The sequence below is a fragment of the Megachile rotundata genome, chromosome 10 (genome assembly GCF_050947335.1).
Source record: "Megachile rotundata isolate GNS110a chromosome 10, iyMegRotu1, whole genome shotgun sequence".
Taxonomy (NCBI): Eukaryota; Metazoa; Arthropoda; class Insecta; order Hymenoptera; family Megachilidae; genus Megachile; species Megachile rotundata.
Window position 1 is genome coordinate 17,214,705 of NC_134992.1, and position 24,519 is coordinate 17,239,223.

Sequence of the window (24,519 nt, forward strand, 5' to 3'; positions counted from 1 at the left end):
TATCATGGTAATTTTGCTTCCGTTTGGCCACGTATTGGAAATCAATTTCTTCCAGCGAAATTGCTTCTCTTTCATGGGCCAATTCGCTCGCATCTGTTCTTTTACTATCTCCTACAATTTCTATCAGAAGTCTTTTCAACGTTTTCAAAATGTATTGTTGTTTGTCGCTATTTTTATCGCTCTTTCATTTTTTGGTCAATGGTAGATGATGGATTATTTGTTTTGAAACATGGAGTCACCTTTGAAAGTTTGGAAATTTAGAAACGTGAAGATTCAGAAACCGAAGATATCCGACCTAGTTCCAAATTGATTTAACGAATATTTAATTACTCGATCGGAGCACGTAGTATCGTTTTATTGACACGTATTTCTCTACTGGAACGATAATTAAATGAATGTTGATTCGATGAATGTTTAATTATGTGTTTTGAAACGCATTCTGCCAGTTATGTTTCATTGCTATTATTTTAACGATAATTGTACCACTGCTGTTCAAACCGGCATTTAATTACAAAGCCAGAACTATGAAGTAATTTCATTTTACTTTTAGAATTTCGATAAAGATCTGCAATAAGTGTGACAACAAAACGGAGAATATTAAAACGGCACAAGTATCACGATTCACGAGTTTTATCAATAAAGCTCTACATTTCTTTCGCTACTTTATGTAACATCTGATAACTAATTCCTTTTAGCCTTCGAACTATTTTATTCGCATCCGTTCAGTGAACAGCAATATCCACCTTTAATTTCGAACTTCTAAAGTTCCGAGGAAACCGAGAAGAAATTTCGTATTAGAACAGGGCTTTATTCCTGTCGTTAATTAATTTTGTTCAAACTGAACTGAATCAAAATGTCCGCCCGTACAATGTTTCGTCGCAATATTCTCTAATATTTCGCCAGCTATGAAAGAAGTTCATTATATATAATGAATTTAATTACAGCCAGGTGAAATGATTTAACTTCGAAAGTTCTGATTTTCACTAAAAGATAGAAAAGAAATTTGAAAATTTTAGGGTGTTAGAATTTACGGAATTTGGAAACTTGATAATTTTTAAAATCTTGATAATCATAATTTATCGCGTTAGTATAGCAAACTTTGTAGGAAAATGGCTATCATCTTAATAAAATTCCCGGTTAAACTTGTCTGCATAATTATTTCGAGATAGGAGAACATTTTTACTAGCTCGAATGCAAATACACTTCTCTTCTTTTATTCAGAATCCTCGGAGGATTCTCCTTTTTCCATCCGTTCGTATCGCGTTGCGTGATTATACCTGAATAATATTGGACCCGAACATATGAAGCACGTTGAATATAGTATGTTATTCCATTCGCATATTTCAAAACCAAAAGGATTTCTTAGAACGAGAGTGCATTAATAATCCACTTTGAATTGAATTCAAATAAATCTGCATGTTTAAATTCTAACAACACTTCGTTTAACAAATACCAGGAAAATAATGTTAAGTGTTGACTTAAACAGTGCATTTACAAGATAATTATGACAGATACACCTGAACTATTAGCATATACAAGATAAATTTCTGTCTCTTTTCTTATATTCTATTAATGTCCGTATGACCATCCGCAGTCTACCTATGACAATCGACAGGTGGAACTAATTACAATGTCCGTAATCAACAACTCTTTGTGCCTATCGCAAAACTACGAGAAGTTGTATACAACCTCTGTTATTTTCGATGAGAGAACCTATCTGTCCTTCATTGAACAGTGTTCTCGCAACGACGCATCCTTCCCCGTCGCTTCTTCTAATCGAGTTCTCTTGTCGGCAGCAAGACTGGCAGCTAGCAAGAGCATGTTGCTCGTCTTTCGTCCGTGTTCTATCGCGATACGCTCCCTTCGAGTGCCTTTAAATTAATTATCTCCAACGAGACGAATTGGATGCGCCACGCCTTTCCCTCTACGTGAATCCACTGAAACTTTCCTGGACCTGCACGTCGATTTTCTTCATCAACCCCACTTCTTCGGGCTTAATGAACACGAATAATGAGTCGTGTAATTGATCGTGTGGGATGAGCGATAAAGATGATGAGGCCAATGACATAATCACGGAGGTGAGCGGCGAACGATGCTCGCATGCGTGAAAATTGGCGTATATAGTGTTGATGTAATTCGTAGTAATACCATAACAAATTCCTGAATTAAAACCTAAATTTTCCGATGTGCCGGTTCGCAAGTTCACATTCGCAAATTTTTACATTTCCAAATTCACACATATGCATATTTCTACATTATAAAATCCCTGCTGCACTTATCTTGTTAACCAGAAATTTAACAAGGAAACATTTTTTTATCATTTCAGCGGAAAATTAAAAAATTTTGTCAACGCAAAGCATTAAAATTCCGACGTTATCGAATTTAACTGTATCGCGGTTAACAAGCGGCGGTCTATTTTTGACCTCGACACACATTTCGATGTCAATTTCCGAATAACGGTACTGCTTTTACGGAGAATTCGGTTGATAACATTTTCGAGCATCAAACGATACGCGTTCGATTTCCAGGCGGTTAGATAGACGCGTAAACACGGAGGAAATTTATTGCTAAACGAATTTGAACGACACAGGTTGAATGTAGGGCGATGTCTGGGTGAAAGATCTACGAGGCTAACGAAGATGCCAGTTTAAACGAACATAGCTAATGTACATAGCTACATACAATTTGGAATCTTTTAAACAGTGTCGTTCTTACATATTTCAAGTTATGAACAATTTCAATACTAAACATTGTATCTCGCTCATATACCTACATAACCTACACACATACACATAGTACCCTTAATAGAGATTATTAAATTGCGAACGTTTATGTATTTACGATATATCAGAATTTACAAAATGTAAACAAATCATGCAATCTGTAAAATCCACAACCTCGATTAAATAATTTATGTGTACTTTGCAACCTTTGATACGTCAGAAATGTATAAACATCCGCAATCTAGTGATTGCATTAATGTACCATATTTAGTTCTTCCAATCGAATTTATTCGCGTAGAAATTTTTGCGACGAGTCAATACAAGTGGGTAGTTAATCATGAAGTGATGCTTAAACAAAATAATTAAACTTTTAATCGAGAACCTACTCTCTCTAGTAATAATCGTAGAGATTGGTAGTTTGAATCAAGTTAATTCGACTTGTCACGCACAATGTAGACACAAATACTTTACAGAGACACACCTTAATTACTTCCGTATTACACTCGTTCCGCAATTACCGTTAGATGGAGAAACGTTACAGGCAAGTAGTTGAAGCGTGAGTATGAGAAGCTTAAGGTGACGCGAACTAATAATCCCTTAAACGAAGAACAGACACGAGCGATATCGCGTCGCAAGTATGTTCCGGTTTCGTAACATTTCCGTGCCGATCCTTCGTTAATCCTTGACACTTTTGAAGAGGCTTCCAACGGGAATACAGCAGTTAATGTACCGCGGTCATCCGGAAAAACTTCGATGAGAAAACTAGGTCTCCTTGACACGTGGAGCCTTGGTTGATGAGCTGGAGGAGCTACAATAAATATAAATAAAAAGTTAATGAAACCTACGCAAGAATCCGATAGCGGCCATGTAACTTGTGTTTTTTGTCGAAGACTGACCTTTATAGTAAAAACCCTTTTTTAAACTTTTTTAAATATCTATATGGACACGTGGTAAAATGTCTCATGATCTGTATGGAACAATTTGAATAAGAATTTTTGTTTCAACAAGTGAATATCTCGGTTTAAACTTCGTCCGCATTCAGCACTCTTGTATTTTCACCGCCAGATGTGCTTTCTTGCTGAATCTTCGCCGACAATTTCTTCGCAGTCTGCGTTATCTGGAACAATAAACGAAAGAAATGGAAAAACACTGTTTAGACTTTTAAATCCTTGGAATTTAACCAGTGGCGTAAGTAGGAGTTCTGTCCGGAATAGCAGTGCTCTTCAGATTTGAACCAGACTGAATCTTATCTACTTACGCCAATAAACTTACCTGCTCATCTACGTCAATTACAACCGTGATGTCGTTTAACGCGGTTAACAATTCAGCCGCGGTGGTATTTTTACCCTGTGCTTCCGATACTATCGCGTAATTAATTAATATCAAAGGATCCTGCGGCGACATCGCGTGAGCCCTCTGCAGCACCTTTTCAGCACCCTCCAGGTCGTCCAATCGCTTCAGGGCAACTATAACAAACGTCGAAGATTTTATTTGGTAATAAAAATTCCTTGTGCCACAACTACTTTATCATAGTAGGTTCTTCATAACTTTGTATATCTTTACCGTAGAAATACGCAACGTAGGGAATGAAGAGGGGTGTGGATGAAGAGACTTTAATCTCATAAGTCAGGGTAGTGCTGTTTATGCAAAAATAAATCTAAATTTCTTACGGATGATGTATGTTTATTACGGAAATTCTTATTCATTTTGTCGCGGTAAAACGGTGGACCCTCGACTGAAAGGGAAAGACCCTCGCCACATCCGTCTTTCAAAGGATTTTATTTGATGAAATAACGTATACTTTAATCAGACTGCTTATTAAAATTCATATTTCCTTTTAATACTTTGTATACTCTTTTTTGCAAATTGAACGATATTTCATCTGTAACGATATACTCTGCATCGGTGACGAGAAAACTTTTTTGTTAAGAGTCGAAATTAAAACCCCAATATTTGATGTGGGACGAAGTGGAAGATAAAAACGTCATACATTTTCTATGTAATTTAAAAGTTACTCGGAGAGAATAGAGCTAATTAATATATGCACGTTACTAGTGCATACCTGAATAAATTGAGAATATAACGAAATAAAATATATCAAGTTTAATTAGCACAAAAAATGTCAAAAGAAAGAGTATAATAAACCTTACGGCCTAGTAGAAGATACGGCATGGGATTTTTTGGCTCCGCATTGACCGCACCGCACAAATAAATTGCAGCTGAAGCAGCTTGTCCAGTGGTGAGAAAAACCATACCCAAATTGTAGGCAGGAGCGAACGCCATTGGATGGAGGTAGTGTGCTCTCTTCAAGCAGCTAATTGCCTGGAAACGATTAGGGCGTTAAGCCGATTTGTCACACAATTATATACTCCACCACGATCAATTTAGTAGTTCGCGAATCAGGCGGAACAATTATTACGTGCAGATTATCAATTATAATGGAAAATGCATTGTCGACATATAACAAAATTCTTAAATTTCCAAATCCTCAAACATTCAAAATCCTAAATTCCTAAACTGGTAAATATTCAGATTCACAAAAAGTTCAGCGAGTGTTAAACTTTCCTCTGCATCGCCATATTCTTTGAAGAAGATAACGCTCGTTCCAACGGAGAAGAAACAATCAGACGTGACCAGGCATGCTTCTTATTTCTTATCCCATCAAAGAACGTTGCTTCTCCTCTCGCTTCTTATCGTTGACAAGATAAACTAAAGCTCAGTTAGAAACTTAATCGACTTACCTTCGAATCCTGGATTTACCAACAATAATGTCTAAACGGAATAATAGCGAAGTGGATTAGGAAACTTCCTTCTCTTGTCAACCTAGTTCTTATTCTTTGAGAAGTACAGCAGGTTCTTATCGTTTGAAAGAGTTCGTAAGACCGCTCTAATAACCCTCAATAATTCCAATATCCGCAGTTAAAAACACAAAAGCAAGCGATTTTTTTTTTGACACCGAACGATCAAATAATTGGAAAAAGTTTTCGATGGTTGGTGACGACGATGAAAGCGGTTACTTCTAGACTTTTAGAAATACACTTTACGGAAATCTCCTTTCTTCCGCGTCCTAAGCCACCTCTGTCGTACGCAATCGACTGTTATTGATCCCCGCCTTAGCCTTTTGCACTCCAAATGCGATATCGAGACATCGGTATGTCTTGATTCGCTCAGGAAACTATTTTTCATATGCTACGTGCAAAGGAAGGTAGTAACGTAACGTGGAATTTATCATAGAGAGGATGTTTAAAATTTCGTTTTCAGATTTCACTATTAGTGAAGTTGGACTTTCCTGTATAAAAATCCTAAAAGCATAACATACTGCTGACGAGAGTACTCTGAGTTAACCATATAATTTCATGCATCGTCATAAAGCTAAAATAGTAGGTGATAAGTTAGATTCCCCAAATTGAATAATTTTGAGTAACGCGCCAATCCTCTTAGAATAATAATACTAAATATATTTCGAACCACCAAACGTTTATGTCTAAAATGACCTATTATCGCGTAGAAGCTGATTAAAATCTGAGATGAACACGTGTGGAGTTTCCCGTGTTCTCCAACGGTGCGGATGAGTTCACTTCGCTCGGTGGAAGCAAGAGACTTTACATCCTCGCGGTGGCCTACGTTTCTCATTAGCAAATGCCCAAGCACATAATTCGCATTCGCCGATTTTCTCCTGCTTCGGTTGCACCAATGCATTACACGCTTCTGCCTTGTCCCTTAATTGAGTTCTCGTAGCGAAACCAAGTGTGTCTCGGCCGCCACTAGTAGACGATCGCACGCACACGTACCATCCCCTTTAATGAGCTTTAAATTAATTACTGTCATTATAGCCGGCAGCGTACACGAATTCACTTTGTCACGAATGAAGTCCATGTTGATTCACGATTTGCTTCGACTTCCAGGTAAAAGAATAACGTTATTCTAGCACGTCTTACATTTGTGGAATTTTCTTTGGAACAATGATGAAACTATTTTTCTTCTTTATGCTTGAGTATTTGCTGAATTTATATGTGGTACGAAATCTGTGAAAGTTACGTTCGAATATTCTCAGACACTACATCCCCAGATCCTTAGATCTCTTTACCAAGAACACGAAATTAGAAGCAATACAAGGACATAAATGAAACGTGATACCAATTTCAGGAACGACTTAATGGTATATTAGCATAATTGAAGACATTGAATTCTCAACTTGCAAGACGCAGTTTCGCCTTTGTTTGGTCAGATGTTCAAGTTGCGCTAAAAGCAGGGAAATGCTTCAAAGCGCAATTCATGCAATAGATAACGCACATAACCACAGAACGCAGGCAATTAGATTCTGACGAAGCTACTCACAGCAACGAATTTTTGCTTTCCATAAAAGCACATTCCAACGTTGTTCCATAAACCATACGATTCTGGTATCGACTGGGCTGCCAGCTTGTACTTCGATAAAGCGACATCGTACTCTTGGTGATTCTAAAAAGTAGAGCGTTTTAGCGAGAAGAACAGAGAAAATTCTGAAGCGTTCATGGTATGCGTGTTCGTAATTAAATTCTTGAAGAATGTCACATGCTAAGCATACTTGGCATTGAAACGACGACCTTTTATCGTATATCAAACGCCATTATGTTTGGTGGTTTCTTACTTTTATGTGGTGCGAAAATTGTTTCCTTCAAAATAACAATTTCTTAAAGTCCATATAAAAACGATTTATAAGGGGCGGTTCTGACAAGAAAAAAGTAGAACTGCCTGTTCCCGCCATTAATCTTGGTCAATAGGACGAACATAAGTAAAAAATTCCATAAATATAAACGCCTGTTTCAAATGCAAAGCCAACGAGAGTACGAATATTGTTCGAAGCCGCTATAATCTTATGCAATCCTGAAGCTGTACTATCCGAGGAAAAAGACGCCTCAGGATAAATCCACTATAAGAAAACAATTTTCTTTTTCCTTGAAACCACCGATGGACATTCGTGCCTGGAATATTTCAAAGAGGCTCACGTAACTTACCTGTATTATATAAGCTATTGGCAGAATCGCTTTTGTACAATTTGGCGAATGTGCAAGAGCTGTCCCGAACTGTTGGAAGGCTTGTTGAACATCGCCGATTTTAAGGTACAGAAGACCCAGTTCGGTTGCGGCTTCGATGCTCTCAGGATTTTCACTGAAATCACGGAGAAACGAGACGAATTAGTGAACGAAGCCGTCGGAAACGACGTTTCTAGAGCTATCGCAATTATCTACGAACAGTATTTCCCTCGAACGAGGGAAGGCACTTCTGTCCTTTAATCACTAGATAGTTTAATTACTAGAATTGGGTCGCTTGAATACTTCACGAGACTTACAAGACTTTATGTACATCTGTAAAAGACTGTATGTATCTGTCGATGACTACATTTATTAGGATTTAAAATAAAATTCTTTGAAACTATACGTAATATAATTTCTTCTTAACGAAGAAGCTGTTTACTTCGTAAACTCATTAATTTTTGTACCGCACTCTATAAGCGATTATGTAATACCGATCGTTCAATTGGAACAAAAGCAATCTGTTTTACTGCGCAAAAAATCAATGAAGTATTGTAGTAATCAGTACCGTATCAAATTGTTTTCTAGCGTATTTAGTTTCTGTTTAACTCGGCATCTTTTTTAATCCGAGATCTATAGTTAGTTCGCAACAAGAGGTAGAACATAATACACAGAAGAGTATCGTAAATAAGAACATTCGAGCCGGCCATCTCGCTGCGACGGTGGAATTCAATCTACACGTGCACAGCTTTCGCGAGGTCAAGCAAGCGGTAATTGTAAACTGCATTAAAACGGAAAACAACAATCGAGGATATTTTGTGTACCTAAGAGCTGCTGCGTAAGCGTCCTGCGCTTCTCTGTCGCAGTTCTCGAGAAGACAAACCTTTGCGAGAGTGATGTATGGTAATTCATTTCTCGTCAAATCGATCGACTTCTTCAGATACCTCTTTGCCTCTTGCAGTTGATTCAGTTTCATGTAGCATTCACCTTGAAAACGGAAGGCATAAATTTAACATTCAATGAAAAGATAGACTCGGTATCGTTCTCTCTCTCTCACATATATCGCGTCATTGAACACATCCTACACTTGCCTAGATTCAGATAAATTTCCCAATCTGGTTCCGTTGATATCTTTTCAGCTTCCAAGTACGCGTCGATTGCACGCTTGTGACTGCCCATTATCAAACTGTTAAATAACATTCAATCAGCAGGAATAACTCAATGTCAAGTTCTTATTGCCGTGAAGAAACAGGAAATGATTATTCAAGAATTTAATTGCAATCAAATTGCCTCGGTGTATTAAAAAACTTATAAACATTCGTTGCAAATATTTTGATAGAAAACAGCGACAGAACCGCTTAAGACTTTTTGTTTTTTCAACGACGGATATCTCTTTACATTATAATTTAATTATTCGAAAAACAATATTTTGTAGTGCCTACGTCAAAATCGATTCTTGAGAGATGTGGAATAAATTAGATTTCATTCTACTTACAGCGACTTCGCTATTTGTTTTACATTATTTATGTTCGTCGAGTTCACGTTGTAAGCGGCTTGAAAATGGTTAAGCGAATCTTGAATTTGCCCCTCTCTCCTCAATATTAAACCCTACAAGAAAATACGTAATTTGAGTCTTATGTAAAAAATAATTAAACCGAGAAGTTTGACTTACTTTCAAGTAATTAGCGTACTCGTTGTGTCCATTTGATCTGAATAATTCTTGGTCGATCAGAATTTTACAGGTTTTGTATTCGTGGCGGGTGTAGTGTCGATGCAGCAACCAATTGTTACTTTCTACTGCTGGTATTTCCGGAGCTAATTCAACAATAATAATACAATGTTCGTTAATGTGAATTAGCAAAATTTCAGTTGGTAGTAATAAACGATATTATACGAGAACCCATTACAATTTGCATAATAAAACTGAATGAGATTTGAATTTTAATGGTTAAAGTCGGTATACAGTCTGTAACCTTCGGTCGGTAAATACAAAGTTGAATATAACAAGTTTATAATGTGTATTTTAATAGTTAGTTAAATTTTCAAACTTCGTTACTTCTGGATTTTCAAATTTTAAATTCCTAAATATCATTTTTAATGCGTCAAATATCCTCTCATACAATATTGCGTTCACCGAGACCACTCAAAAAATATGAATTGAAAAAAGAAGACCTTTCTTTCCTTTATCGCTTCTCAGACGTTGTGCGATTGTTCCTTGTTGTTGAATGCGCCCATTACTTAGTATATTGTTAGCCATTATTCAAGCACTGAAATAACGCCGCACAAGTAGGTTTCGAGCTATTCTTCAACGTGCAACAATTTTCTATAGTCCACCTGGTATGTTGTTGCTATTATTCGTCATGACAACCTCTGTTTTAAGACCCCTTTACATTTAATCAATTCCTGATAGCTATAATAATATGTTGTGATGATCGAAGATCTTTATTTTTATTTTACTTCAAAATGCAATTATTATTTCGGAAGAGATTCTTCCAACTTTTAATCAATTACATATTTGTCCTTCATACGCTTTGTATGATCTTCGTGAATATGTAGAAAATCGTAAATAACTATACTTTAACATTTGGCACTACAAGTTAAATCATTTTTATTGTACCATAAAAAGAAGAACGTGTGTCATGTAGGTAACAGACTTTATCGTAATGTCTTCGTTAATCATTATTAAAGATAAACTTTTGCTCGAGGACACGAGTAGATAAATATTTATAAATTACGAAGAATCTACCAAATTCGACTAAAATATACTTCCCTTATAGTCATTTGTAGTCAACGAAAATACACGTTAACCCGAATGTATGTAGCGCCATCAGGGTGATTACAATAACTACAGAACGTCATCAGCGCATCAACATGGTTACGAGTAGTTTTCTCGACGCGATAACAAGGCAGCAACGTTAAAACGATTTATTATTTAAATTATACTTGCATTAGACAAAAGAAAAGTTATTCAATATCGTTAAGCAAATAGATTATATATTAACGTGTGAATAGTGTAACTCGTGTGATTAGGGAGAACACGATGCTCGTGGTACCATAATTCCAAAATGTAGGGGAATTGCCAGTACGTAAACTAATTACTAGTACCGCAAAGTTAATGATTATCTCTGATTGTGAGTCATTCCTTCTTTGAACTTCTATCACAAATACAATGAAATGCTGTTGTGATCATTTCAATATTTATAGGTTACCTTACATACGTCTACAGTTTTATACATTTGCCGCTTATCCACCTGTTATCAATCACTGTTTTAACTGTGTACATTCCTCAGAATTCTTATAGTGCAATATGCTAAACACTTGCACATGAATTTGTAGTCACAAAGAGACAATTAAATTAGTGAAACCTTGAACATTGTTTTTTTGTCCCTGATTTTATTCCTTGCGCTTCCTATCTTTATCCTTTCTGTACCCTTGTAGCATACATTTAGTTGATTTATGTAATTATTATTGTGGGAACTATATTTTCTGCATCTATCTTGTTATGGAAACTTAAATTACTTTTTCTATAATAATATCAAAATATATTGGTCATTTTATATATTTGATATATCTATTATTAAACTACTACAAATTTTTTTAATGAATCTTTCAAATCCTCATTGATCGTGTTACAATTTTGCAGTGATAACATCATGATACCTTAATTAAAAGAAAAAATACATTGGGTATATCATGAGCTGCTCTGTAGAATTGCGACAACGTAGACAACAAGGGATGGCGGAGGATCCTCATAAACTTGCAGCAATGATGAACAAATCTCAGAGACTTGTGTTGGGGCTTTTAGTTTTATTGTTGGTTGATATAATTTGGGTATCCAGTTCAGAACTTACTAAAGTAAGAATTGTTATATATCAATTTCGAGCAAATTATTAATTAATGTCTAATGATGTTTTTCTACATTTCAGTACATTTATAGAGAAGCAGCCTTTGAAAAACCTTTCTTTACTACATATGTAAAAACATCAATGTTTACACTTTATTTACTCGGTTTATGTTTTTGGCCCCCTTGGCGGGACCAATGTAATACACCAGCAACATATATGGTAGGTTTGAGCACAAGTACTTGTCACAAAATTGATTGTTTTGTTCATTTTATTATTGTCAAATTTCAGTTTATAGATCCTAATGTGGAAGATGATAATTTCTATTCAGAAGGCAATACAAGTTTGGTAAATAAATATTATTGTATTGTCATTTATACAAAACTGATTTTGCATTAATGGTATCAAAAATTTGCATCATTGTAGAGTGATCCAACTTTTGTTCCCATAAAAACGCCGGATCACTGCGATCGTTCGTCGGGCACAGAAAGCGACGATTCGTCGATACGCTCTGTCCGATTTAGTAAATTAGCAGAAGTTCGCCATATGTCAGAAACCGATGCTACAGAAGCATTACTGGCAAGACTTAGTTACCAAGCAAGTTTAAGAGCCGGTGAGCACGCAAGACGGCAAGCCAATAAATTCTCTGTTCAAAAAGTTGCAAAAATTGCACTTATGTTTTGTTTACTTGTAAGTAACAGTTCAATTATTTACAATTGTATGTACCGCAAATTGAATATAATTGGTCTATATTGCAGTGGTTCATGGCAAATTACACTTATCAAATATCGTTAGTTAAAACTGAGGCAGGAGTTGTGACAGTATTGTCATCAACTTCTAGCTTATTTACTTTGTTCCTTGCTGCCTTTTTCCCCAGTAATGGAGGGGATAAATTTACATTATCTAAGTTAGTCGCCGTCTCTGTTAGTATTCTTGGACTAGTATGTACAATTTTATAACAAAATTTATTATGTCAAAACACTTAATTGTTCATATAAAAAATAAACATTTTGTTTAACTTTCAGGTATTAGTAGGTCTTTCAGATTTAACTATAGAAACGAGTAGGGTACCTACAGGTATAATATTGGCATTAGTTAGTGCATTTTTCTATGCAGCTTATATCGTATTTCTAAAAAGAAAGGTAGACCATGAAGATAAAATGGATATTCCAATGCTCTTTGGATTTGTTGGACTATTCAACTTAACGCTTTTATGGCCGTTGTTTTTTATCCTTCATTATGGTCACTGGGAAGAATTTGAGTGGCCAGATAGTCACCAGTGGACGTTTATCGTTATTAATGGTCTAGTTGGTACAGTTTTAAGTGAAGTGCTATGGCTGTGGTATGTTTGAAAGTAATATGTATATACCAAAATGTAATAGTTTATGTATTATCTGACCATTACACTTATTCTACTATTGCTAACTTATAGGGGTTGTTTCTTAACGTCGTCCCTCATAGCAACGTTGGCGGTTAGTTTAATTATGCCAATGTCAATGATAGCTGATGTCTTGTTGAAAAATGTTGAGTACCCTTGTATTTTCTACTTAGGAACTATTCCAATGCTTTTAGCATTTTTCACAGTGTCTCTCTTATCCTATTATGATAATTGGGATCCAGTCATGGATTTAATTAAAAAGATCTACATTTGGATTTGTAAAAAAAATAGGTCAATAAGGTATTACACATTCGATACAAAACAGGATATACAGATTTCAATTGAAATCATATTATTACAATGATATCTTCTATTTTAGAATACCAGATCTGGAAGCAGAGCAAACAGAATCGCTCATAGGAATAAATAGCGGTGAACATGAAGCTTAGCCAGACAATAATGAAAAAATTGTGTAATAAATGTGTTTTATGTACGTATATTTCTACACTTAACAACAAATGCTTCGTCAATATGCATAAAACATTGATGTACTGTGTATATGTCATCTTGATATCGCTGTTTCTTTTAAATAGAGAATGCTGTATATATTTCATAGCGAGCAATTTGTATATATTTAATTATCAAGCATTTTCACGAAGCATTATTTAAGCGATGTTACACGTTCTAGTGATCACATTTTATTTGCCATAAAAATTATGTTTTATCTGTGCACAGAATATTATAGTACTGCCAGACAATAATTACATATTATTCGATCGATATATTATTATCGATTAGTTGAAAACAAAATTCTTTAATACCTGCAATAGTTTCTTTATTATATTATTTGTCTGAAAATGCAATAAGTAGACTCAATGGCTTTCGTTTCTTTGATATATAAGAATAATTTTAAAATGCTTGTAATAGCAATTTTATCAAAGATTAAAAATACGTATAAATGAAGTTATTAGAGTTATAAATATACTTGTTTTTTTCTTCGGAAGAAAATTTTGCAATTCTCGCGATAAATATAAAGTTAAAGTATTAAGAATTATATCTAGCTTTTATATTCGTTATAATTTTAAAAATTATAGTATATAAATTGAAAATCGGTAGTAATGTCCTATGTATCATGTTATGTAAATTGTGATAAATTTGTTAAAGACATTAGGTACTTGTTAATAACATTGAGTTTTTACATAATCATACATTTATTTTAAGTAGAAACGGATTATTTATATGTGCAATTAACAGAACTATGAAACTGTCAGTGCTGTGTATATTCTTCAATTTCTTTATTATTCTAAACAAATTGTATCCATTTAAAACAAAGTCTGAGCAATGGGAGAGTACTTATTTTATCGGTAAAATTTTATAACGAATAATGCCGCGAAGTTAACAATTGATTAGGTTGAATTAATTGTCATTCTTGCTTTATGTGAAGTATTTTGATATTCTTGTAATACGATTATTATATATATTATGATTATTATTATTTGAAAATTACGTAGAAAAGATCTAGGAATTGCGAAAGAGCTTAATTTATACTTTGTTATATATTTTCATCACAAATTAGTGTATATTATTACATAAAAATACTGTGTACTTATCCGTGGTATTCAAAGTATGCCCTAAATTCTAAGATACTATCAGTGAGATATCTATGTGATTTTAACGACATAAGACAGTAATAATGGGATTATATTTAGATTTCGGACCAATTTCAAATTCAATAACATTAACGGATGTGGTGGCCAGAAAAGAATTGAACATTAATTGATGCATTTTATGGCATACAACTTTTGTATTTGGTGAGAATGTTAATTGTATGATCATTTTGCAAATCAAATTGTATTGTCTTCTTCAAATCTAGTCAAAACAATTGTACTATTACATTCCTTTGTTAAAGTATATATGATAGAGTATCTTTAATCAATATCATTATCCGTGAAAATACACATATACATAAGTATACTTCATTTTATTAATTATATGATTTTTAAGTAATGTTAATTTTTACATTTTAATAGACGATACGCACAATGTTTTTTTTAATTATGTTTCAATAGCAAAGGAATATTTAAAAGAATTCGTACATAAATGTGTGTTACTGTACATACACAGCATGCATATACATACATATACACATAATAAAAAGTTGCAAGTTCTCATCTAATAAATTATTATAATATTTTGTAAGTAAGATATTTAAAAAAAAAACTATATGAAAATAATGTTAGCTTGATATTGTGATATAATTATTATGGTGCGTAATTATACTTTACTTTAGTGTAATATAAATCAAGCTATAAAATAATGATGTAGCTCATAGTTCACTGTTCCTGCATCTATTGACTTGTATATTTATTGTATATACAATATTTTAATATTAAGATTAGAATGATATACATATACGTATTATTATAAATACATATGTTATTAATAAAACAAAATGACTGATTATCATACACCTTAAACTCTTTTGTACATTGTACAGAAAACTTATCTAATTAAGAATAAAAGAATTTACGTATTCCAATATTACTGTTTTTTGTATATATATATACATTTGTGTATGCATACTATTAGATAGACATAACATTTGACTTCAGAAAAATAAGAATAATTCTACCTGAAGTATAGAATTATTGGTCAGTAAAACATGAAATTAACGTTGAATCTTCACAATTTTTATTTGTATTTCTTCTAGTCTTAGTTTATACAATTATCAGTTCAAAAACTACTTTTACAAATGTTTTGAAAAACGTAAAAAAGTTTTGAAATGTATGATTTCAACATGGCATACCAAGACAATGCAAATGCAGTTCAGTTGGATATAAAAGGTATAAGTAATTCGCAACAACCACATTTTCGCTAATGACGTAATATTTAATTAATGCTGATTATTTCAGTGAACAGTAATAATTTATTACCGTTTACACAAAAGTATAATGCAGGATCATTACGGTAAGTGCCTAAGTTAAATGCTTTCTTTATGTGAAAAAAAAAAAACTATGAAATTGTTATTTTAAACAATCAGAATCCCTGCTGACCCTTCTTGGCCTAAAATACCTCAACGTAAATTAGTAAATGATATTGATGATACCATTGAATCTCCATGCATAATTACTTTAACTGGAACTCCTAGGAAAAGTCGTACATTTGTTCAAACACAACTAAACCAGTAAGTATTGAACTTAAATTTGGTAAAGTTACATTCAAATTAAATCTATGTATTTGAAATTTTAGATCTCCTAAGTCTGTAAGAACCAAGGACAGTGCATACTCTTCTTTTTGTCATCAAAGAATTACTACAAGTATGCACACTTTGAAAAGAATTCCTGGTTACGTCGATCCCCGATTTAAGAAGTAATTTATTATTCTGCTATATGTACATAGAAATGACCAATTTAAGAAGATATATATCTTTTAATAGAGTAACGAACGTTAAAAGGAATCAAGATACTTCTACTTCTACAAACTGCTTACAAAATAAAGAAATTGAAAAATCTATAGCTGAAAGAGATACTGATACGTATGTGTTACTTTTTAAAGATTTATATTGTATATTGAAAGTACATTATTTTAATAGGGGGCAAACGAAGAAGGAAGAGGCAGAAAAGCCTCATGAAAAGTCTGAACCATCATCAATACTCTGTGACTCTGAATGTGCTAAACAAAATATAAATATACAGGATAATAAAGAAAATGTAAAGTTAAATATAAATAACATAGAGTCAAGAAATGAAGATAATATTTCAAAAAATATTAACAAATGTGAGACTACAGAAAAGGATAAATGTGTAAAGTGTTCTCCTGAATTAACATTAAAATCAACAGTAAATGATGCCAACACTCAGGTGGACATAACTTCCTTACCAATACAAGTATATATTCTCTTATTTATAATGAATCTACTATTAATAATTCGAATAGTAACAGAGTAAGTCCTCTTACTTTTTTAATGTATTTAGGAAAATAACGGACAGTTATTTTTCGTGTTAGACAAGAATCTTCAATCGCATCCCTTAAATCCAATACATCTTGATACAATCACTATACCTCAAGAATGTGTAAAACAATGTTATAACGTACAAGTTCCAGTTCTTACTTATCAAAACATACCAATGCAAGTAGCTACCGCGGGAACAAGCAGCGTAATACCACAGTGTTTAAACAGTTCAGAGCATAAGGGTCAAAATAATAATATACTTTCAATGAAGAATGAATCAGAAGTACCTGTTCATTTTATCAATGAAAAATTATCAAATGAATGTATACAAAAACCTGTGGACCAAGTACAACGTATGGAAAATCTTTTATCAGTAGTAATTGTGAAAATATTATTTAAAATATGTTACTGCTTATCTGACCTTAACATTGTTTAGGTACAGAAGAAGACACTATTCAAGACACTATATTAAAAACTCAAGATACTAAACTTGATAAAAATAAAAGTAATAAACCGGATTGTTTGGAAAATCCAAATACACCTGAAAATTTACAGAGTACAAATATTCAACACAAACATCAAGAATCCAGTGACTCTGAATATTATATTCCTAATATACATAAAAGAAATAAATATACTAATGTTTTAAGGATGAAGAGAGAATGCAATACGAGTGGAGAAGAAACAACAGATTCTGAATTTATTTCACGAAAAAGTATCCAACAGAAAGACTTTCCTGATAATGATAAATTAGCAACAAAAACTGTTAAGATGAATACAGATACAATACATGGTGATGTCAAAATTTCATTTCAAAATCAAGATCAAGTGAATATTATGTCAAAAGCAGCTAAACATCCCCAATTAGTACCAAGATCTAATGTTATTGATAAAAATCGTAATGAATACAAGAAGATTATGTCTGAAGTAAAACCAAGAAATAAATCTGAACAAAATTTGCTTTGTGTGAAAGATGAATATAAAAGGAAGATATATCACAATTCTGAACCACATATTACGTTCAAACAGAAGAAAGTCTCAGGTAAATTTTCAAGAAAGGCAAAATCTTATTTTCAAAAAAATTCTCATTCAGCTTTGGTGGATTCTGATTATACAATGATGTGGCCTGATTGTCAACATAGTAGACACAAACGTAATGAAACAAATACTCACAAGTCTAGTAATGATAAGACAAAAAAATTTGATCAACAAGTTGTAAATACTTTGAATTCGAATGAACTTTCTGTACAACATGATGAAAATATCGATTCATGTCACGAAGGAACTGCAAATTGTTCAAAAACATGTTTGCAAAAGGAATGTTGCAAATGTGAAGTTTCTCCCAGATCAAATACAGATGATGCCATTGAAAGACCAAAAAGTATTCCTCCAAAGACTCAAGAGTTATTGAATAAAAGTTACTGGGAATTTTACAACAAATTAAAACATAAAATAAATGATGTAGGACAGGAATTTTCGTACCAACTTACAATGGATAAATTAGAAAAAGCGCCGAAAGGAAAATCAAACGAGGTATACAATCAGAAATTACGGAGTCAATTAAAATTAAATCCTGAACTGCAAACGTTACAGCAGTGTTCAGCTCTTTCTAGTATGATTAATAAAGCATTGTAAGTTTTATAAAAAAATGATTAACTATTTACATCCGGAAAAATTTTAATAATACTTGTAATTATGCAGAGATACGAATCTTCAGTCGGATATTATGCAGACAAAACAATTGTATGTAAATGACAACATGAAATCATTGTCAAATCCTGTGGGTGCAGTGCAAAATGTTAATATGAAACAAATGGTTTCAAATTTGAATAATGATGAACATATGGTTAATAAAGTGAAGTACAAACAAACTCAAGTGAATGATAAACAATTTTTGGAACTCAAATCTATCAGTAAGCATTTATTTAACACAATTATTTAAAATTGTTAATTTAATTAAAATTGACAAGTAATATATTGATATTTAGTATTTTTTGGTGGCATGATGTATATCCTGATAATATTTCTGCCAATGTTGTATGATTATTTTTACCATCAAGAATATGATGATTATGAAAATGTGAGTTACCTGGAACTGATAGTGGAATATATTTTATCCTCGTTTAAAGAAGCATTTGGTGATGTTTGCAATGGCGTAAAGAAAGTTTTTCTCTATCTAGTAAGATTATAAATGACATAATACGTTTTAAATGCATTATACTGATTTTAAATTTTACATGATTTTATACGGTTTTTAGCATTCATGTAAGAAATGCACCAATTCTTCGTAAAATTAGTGATGATGAGCGCATTATGTAGAGGCTTAAAAATATTTTAGTATGGTCTGCACTTTGTTTATTAACCAATATTTATTTTTGTACTGAACAAGTATTTTTGTAATCGATTGTGCACCTGATTGTTTTTCGTATTTCTGTTTATAGTTAGAATATACACGTGTATTTATAATTAAAATTTAATTTGAAATTTACTAATTCAGTTGATGTTAATATAATTATAAGCTTACCTTGGAAGACTAGTAAACGTTGAAGAATATGAAAACTTCTAAATTTCCCAACTTTTAAGTTATGATGGTGATACCGGCTGTGGCTATAAATTAATTTAATTTTAATACGTTTATTTCGAAAAAAAGGCGCAACTTTTCAAATCGAATTAAACACGGCGGTTCTCGGTAATTTTCGTGAAAGTTCGTCGGTAACAGTACTGCCATCAGTAGAGTGAAAAGTGAAATACAATTCACCCGTAGACTACAAATACACTGTGCGCACGTTCATTTCGGTCATTTCGTCTGGTGATCTCTAGACCAGTACGCGGAAGGGACCCAAGATCTCAACGTCAGTGCCAAGAAAACGTGGACCGCAATTTCTTCAGAATTAGCCGCTTTATTTAAAAATTTAACAATTTTCCATAAACAGGATATAATAATTATCGATAGGACAAAACGATGGCAGACTACGTGTTTGGTAACACAAAACCGGCAGATGTACCGATACCGGATGATGGGCTCTCAGCATCACAGTTATTTTCCAACGGTGATGGTCTAACTTACAATGATTTTATTATTTTACCGGGTTACATTGATTTTACCGCCGATGAGGTTGATTTATTATCGCCGTTAACGAAGAAGATCATGCTGAAGGCACCGCTCGTATCATCCCCAATGGACACAGTTACAGAATCTGACATGGCTATTGCTATGGCCCTATGCGGAGGAATCGGGATAATACATCATAATTGTACGCCGGAATACCAAGCTAACGAAGTACATAAGGTATAAATTCATAATCTAAATGTCTATTTATAAAAGTTGAGTTTTAGTTTTGATCGTGTTAGATTCATAAAACGTTTACCTGTTTGATATGTATGCTATATAGATGCGTGTTTCATCTCACCTCGCGCACGCTATCTTTTTCCGTGTGGATAATATATTGTTGTCATGCAATAGTAATACATAGAGCGTTAACTATTAAGTTAGTGACAGTAAACACCTCATATTCTAATAAAGAAAAACTCTTATAAGATGATTAATGTTTCCCATCTTATTAAATTACGTGTATTAATATTATTTAACATTTTCAAACGTCCTTGTATTACAATTTCTAAAGATAGAATATGTATAATTATTACTAAAGATAAGATAAAGACAAGTATTTGCATTTTTTATTGAAATTAGGAATCATTAAATTCATGAGACCTTCTGTGGTTTCAGGTGAAAAAATATAAACATGGATTTATCAGAGATCCAGTTGTTTTGTCGCCAAATCACACAGTTAGTGATGTAATGAATGTAAAAGCTGAACATGGTTTTAGTGGTGTTCCTATCACAGATACAGGGAAAGTAGGAGGTAAATTGCTGGGTATTGTTACATCTAGAGATATTGACTTTTTGGAAAGTTCACCAAATCAACAATATACTAAGTTAGAAACAATAATGACAAAATTAGAAAATTTAATTACTGCAACTGCTGGTGTAACATTACAAGAAGCAAATGTGATTCTTGAGAAGTCTAAGAAAGGAAAGCTTCCAATTGTTAATGAGAAAGGAGAGTTAGTATCTCTAATGGCCAGAACTGATTTAAAAAAGAATCGTAGTTATCCAAATGCCAGCAAAGATGAAAATAAACAATTATTAGTTGGGGCTGCAATTGGCACACGTCATACAGACAAACATAGGCTGCAACTTCTTGGTGCATCTGGTGTTGATGTTATTGTATTAGATTCTTCTCAAGGAAATTCTAAGTACCAGATTGAAATGATTAAATACATTAAATCAGAATATCCAGAATTACAAGTAATTGCTGGAAATGTTGTAACAACTATGCAAGCTAAGAATCTTATAGAAGCTGGTGCTGATGCTTTGCGTGTTGGAATGGGTTGTGGATCTATTTGTATCACTCAGGAAGTTATGGCTGTAGGAAGACCACAAGCAACTGCTGTGTATAAGGTTGCAGAGTATGCACGAAGATTTGGTGTACCCGTTATAGCTGATGGTGGCATTCAATCTATTGGACACATAATTAAGGGTCTAAGTTTGGGTGCTAGTACAGTTATGATGGGTTCATTATTGGCTGGTACTTCAGAAGCACCAGGTGAATATTTTTTTAGTGATGGTGTACGTCTTAAAAAATATAGAGGCATGGGTTCCTTGGAAGCTATGAACAGGAAAGATGCTCAAGGTTCAGCAATGGATAGGTATTTCCATAATGAGATGGATAAATTGAAGGTAGCCCAAGGTGTGAGTGGTTCAATAGTTGATAAAGGAACTGTTTTAAAATTTTTACCATATTTACAATGTGGTATTAAACATGGATGTCAAGATATTGGGGCAAAGTCTATTTCTGCTTTGAAATCTATGATGTATAGTGGAGAGCTAAAATTTGAAAGAAGAACTCATTCAGCTCAGCAAGAAGGAAATGTTCATAGCCTTTTCTCATATGAGAAAAGACTCTTTTAATTAGGTAAATATTAAATGAACATTGTATGAAAAGTACCTGCATTTACTTGCATATAAATTATCAATTTTAACAAATTATGCCTGAAATTATGTGATGTCACATATCGTTTAACAAGAAAAATCAAAATCATTTTTCAATGCTAGACAAATGAAATAATTTATTTCATGATTATTTTATATCTAATGCAATTGCTCTCGAAAGTTTTAAATATACCTTTTATTACACACACATTACTTTATAAGTATTTACAAACATTCATTTAGAATATAGACATGTATTTTATATGTATGCACGTGTAAATTAATTGACTGTTTACAGAAGTATATAAATGTTATAAAAGAACTATTTTAAAAAATGCCTTTGAATGTATTAAACTTGTACAGAAACGTCTATTATATATTCCTGTAATAATTCAATTTTTTACTACATGCGTATACATGTACACTATTCTTTGAATAAATTAATCAATTTAATTGATACGTAAACGTGACTGAATCATGAAACAAGTTACAATTAATATTGTAATATTTCTTTCTTGTTGCATTCAGTGTACCTGATTTTTGCTATTGAAGTATATATTGTTTAATATTTTCTTAAGATGATGTTCAAATTTCTACAAAAATTAAAAAGAATTACAAAAGGAGATTATAATATTACGAAATCACGATGCAACAAGAAACAGATAATATTAATGTAAAACAAGTTTGTGAACTGAATGCCAAACTATGGGAACAACCTGAAAGTTAATCAGCTGATTATTCATTCCTATCACAGAGTGATTAAAACAAAAATACTGTTAGATTTCCTATTATTTTATTACGTATTTTTAACTAATTTGACACGTTTTTACATTTTAATTTTCGAATAAAAAACTTAGGTCAAAGTACTTAAATTAAGACGATTGATTTTATAATTTTAAATATATTGGACCTTCATAAACATGCCATTCTATAACCATTATATCAGAAATTTTATACAAGTGTTATTATAATAAAATGTATATTTGAAATAAATCCATAATTCACGTTAAAAGTTTTTCTATGAGTTTGTTGTTTATATCCATTTCCCAATAAAATATTTTTGTCGAAATAATGAATAACAAAAAAGTTGCAAAATTTTAAATGGTGTTTCGTATCGCGTCAGGCATCGCGCTCTTTTCGATCATAACCTAAAAATTGTTCAATATACAAAACAGTAAACAGAAAAATAAGAAAACCGTACAAGTACAAAGCTCGAAACAATGGTTTTGTGTAACGTGGAATGTTTAGAAAGGATTTCAAATTATCTAGATGTTTCACCTTTACAACTGGAGATGCAAGAAAACGTAAATAACAAATTTTTCCTAAAAATGAATTATGTTGAGAAGCAATACTGACACATTTTATTTCTATTTAACTATCGTTTAGGCAATCGTTACCACAGAATCGAATCAGAAAATAGAAGGATTTAGTACTATAGTTCAATCTTTAATTGAGAATTCAAAATGTTCTGATATGCTTGGCACTGACAATGAAACGAAAGCTTTAACACGTCAGTGGTTGGAATATGCAGTTGTCTGTGTCAATTATGCTGACACTCCTGCAAACATACGAAGAATTTTGCAGGTAACATATAATCATACAATTGTATTACAGTAGATAGATAAATTGTTTATTCCTGTAGGAATTGAATGTTGCACTAAGGAACAATACATATTTAACTGGTACAAGGAAAACAATTGCCGATGTTACACTCTATTATGCCTTATATTCAATAATGGTAATAAGAACAAACATAGCATAAGTGGAACACAGGAATCCTTAGTAGATTGCACGGATCAATCTAATCTCTTTGGCCTAATTTTGTTACAGCGGGAATTAACACACCAAGAAAAAGCTCAATATGTTCATGTGTCAAGGTGGTTCGATAATATGCAACAAGAAGAAAAGTTACGGCAACAGTTAGATTTAATTTCATTTGATCTGCTACATTTATTTTTATGAATAATTAACGTATGGTAAAGGTTTATCAATTGTGCATCATTGTTAGTATAATTTAAAATTATATGAAGATGTCTGTTTAACAGTTTATGAAGAACAATAAAATGACTAAAGAGAATTGAAAAAATTGTTTTTTCTTCCACGTAGATACGGTAATTGTATTCAGTGAAACTACATGAATTTTAAATATACATACATATGTATATACACGTATGTTTATTACACGCAATATTTTTACAGTATCGTCGGTAAGGTAGGGACTGATACGAAGGTTATAAAAAGTATTTTTCGAATCGCCAAAAGACAGTCCTTGTCTTAAAAAGGACTTATTTGCAAAATTTATAAATTAAATCAATAAAATCAATTTTAATTTGGGTTTTTTCGAAAATTGAACAAGTGGCGCCATCTCTCCGGCGAACAGGGTGAACTACACGGGTTTGAGACAGCAGCTTGATTAGTTCCTATCTTCACCGCTAGGTGGTCTCAGTACTCAACTCTGAAGCGAGAATCTCAAACTCCGTGGACACCTAGCGGTGAAAAGTAAGAACTAATGAAGCTCCTGTTTCAGATACGTGTAGTTCACCCCGTTCGCCGGAGAGATGGCGCCACTAGTTCAATTTTCGAAAAACCCAATTAAAATTGATTTTATTGATTAAT

General features: G+C 32.9%; 4 protein-coding genes across 16 annotated transcripts; 3 read left to right on the forward strand and 1 right to left on the reverse strand.

Annotated features, from left to right (window-relative positions):
- Window positions 1–2,989: 2,989 nt before the first annotated feature.
- BBS4 (Bardet-Biedl syndrome 4) lies at window positions 2,990–10,563 on the reverse strand. 2 transcript variants are annotated; one of them, XM_012294793.2, is made up of 11 exons: window positions 9,911–10,545; window positions 9,411–9,553; window positions 9,234–9,346; window positions 8,830–8,924; window positions 8,563–8,725; window positions 7,721–7,874; window positions 7,062–7,184; window positions 4,874–5,045; window positions 3,996–4,189; window positions 3,620–3,840; window positions 2,990–3,531 (listed from the first exon to the last, which is right to left on the reverse strand). In XM_012294793.2, exons 1-10 carry the CDS (start codon window positions 9,993–9,995, stop codon window positions 3,745–3,747), a joined length of 1,338 nt encoding a protein of 445 aa, XP_012150183.1. In that variant the 5' UTR covers window positions 9,996–10,545; the 3' UTR covers window positions 2,990–3,531; window positions 3,620–3,744. The 2 variants fall into 2 exon arrangements, with proteins under 2 accessions (XP_012150183.1, XP_012150185.1); XM_012294795.2 differs by lacking the exon at window positions 7,062–7,184 and having other exon boundaries at window positions 9,911–10,563.
- Window positions 10,054–19,402, forward strand: LOC100878980 (solute carrier family 35 member F5-like). Of its 11 annotated transcripts, none has more exons than XM_012294783.2 (12): window positions 13,360–13,448; window positions 15,669–15,801; window positions 15,871–15,925; window positions 15,999–16,142; window positions 16,208–16,327; window positions 16,395–16,493; window positions 16,551–16,845; window positions 16,933–17,263; window positions 17,347–18,541; window positions 18,612–18,823; window positions 18,899–19,089; window positions 19,169–19,402. In XM_012294783.2, exons 2-12 carry the CDS (start codon window positions 15,741–15,743, stop codon window positions 19,199–19,201), a joined length of 2,736 nt encoding a protein of 911 aa, XP_012150173.2. In that variant the 5' UTR covers window positions 13,360–13,448; window positions 15,669–15,740; the 3' UTR covers window positions 19,202–19,402. The 11 variants fall into 11 exon arrangements, with proteins under 11 accessions (XP_076392778.1, XP_012150182.1, XP_076392777.1 ...); XM_076536656.1 differs by having other exon boundaries at window positions 17,353–18,541; XM_012294784.2 differs by lacking the exon at window positions 16,395–16,493.
- A 147-nt stretch (window positions 19,403–19,549) lies between these two features.
- On the forward strand, window positions 19,550–22,918 carry ras (Inosine-5'-monophosphate dehydrogenase ras). The gene is made up of 2 exons (XM_003707272.3): window positions 19,550–20,199; window positions 20,638–22,918. Exons 1-2 carry the CDS (start codon window positions 19,873–19,875, stop codon window positions 21,880–21,882), a joined length of 1,572 nt encoding a protein of 523 aa, XP_003707320.1. The 5' UTR covers window positions 19,550–19,872; the 3' UTR covers window positions 21,883–22,918.
- Window positions 22,919–22,997: 79 nt separating this feature from the next.
- On the forward strand, window positions 22,998–23,980 carry AIMP3 (aaRS-interacting multifunctional protein 3). 2 transcript variants are annotated; one of them, XM_003707274.3, is made up of 4 exons: window positions 23,008–23,207; window positions 23,290–23,487; window positions 23,546–23,641; window positions 23,734–23,980. In XM_003707274.3, exons 1-4 carry the CDS (start codon window positions 23,124–23,126, stop codon window positions 23,863–23,865), a joined length of 510 nt encoding a protein of 169 aa, XP_003707322.1. In that variant the 5' UTR covers window positions 23,008–23,123; the 3' UTR covers window positions 23,866–23,980. The 2 variants fall into 2 exon arrangements, with proteins under 2 accessions (XP_012150186.1, XP_003707322.1); XM_012294796.2 differs by lacking the exon at window positions 23,546–23,641 and having other exon boundaries at window positions 22,998–23,207.
- Window positions 23,981–24,519: the final 539 nt, after the last annotated feature.

Coding starts and splice junctions, on each gene's coding strand:
- BBS4 (XM_012294793.2), bottom strand. CDS start 9,995: ATGGCTAACAATATACTAAGTAATGGGCGCATTCAACAACAAGGAACA. Junction 8,925..9,233: donor AAACAAATAGCGAAGTCGCT/GTAAGTAGAATG, acceptor GTTATTTAACAG/TTTGATAATGGGCAGTCACA. Junction 7,185..7,720: donor CAATAGCTTATATAATACAG/GTAAGTTACGTG, acceptor TCTACTTTTTAG/AATCACCAAGAGTACGATGT.
- LOC100878980 (XM_012294783.2), top strand. CDS start 15,741: ATGTATGATTTCAACATGGCATACCAAGACAATGCAAATGCAGTTCAG. Junction 15,802..15,870: donor AGTTCAGTTGGATATAAAAG/GTATAAGTAATT, acceptor TGATTATTTCAG/TGAACAGTAATAATTTATTA. Junction 16,846..16,932: donor TAACTTCCTTACCAATACAA/GTATATATTCTC, acceptor TAATGTATTTAG/GAAAATAACGGACAGTTATT.
- ras (XM_003707272.3), top strand. CDS start 19,873: ATGGCAGACTACGTGTTTGGTAACACAAAACCGGCAGATGTACCGATA. Junction 20,200..20,637: donor AAGCTAACGAAGTACATAAG/GTATAAATTCAT, acceptor CTGTGGTTTCAG/GTGAAAAAATATAAACATGG.
- AIMP3 (XM_003707274.3), top strand. CDS start 23,124: ATGGTTTTGTGTAACGTGGAATGTTTAGAAAGGATTTCAAATTATCTA. Junction 23,208..23,289: donor AACTGGAGATGCAAGAAAAC/GTAAATAACAAA, acceptor ACTATCGTTTAG/GCAATCGTTACCACAGAATC. Junction 23,642..23,733: donor ATGCCTTATATTCAATAATG/GTAATAAGAACA, acceptor ATTTTGTTACAG/CGGGAATTAACACACCAAGA.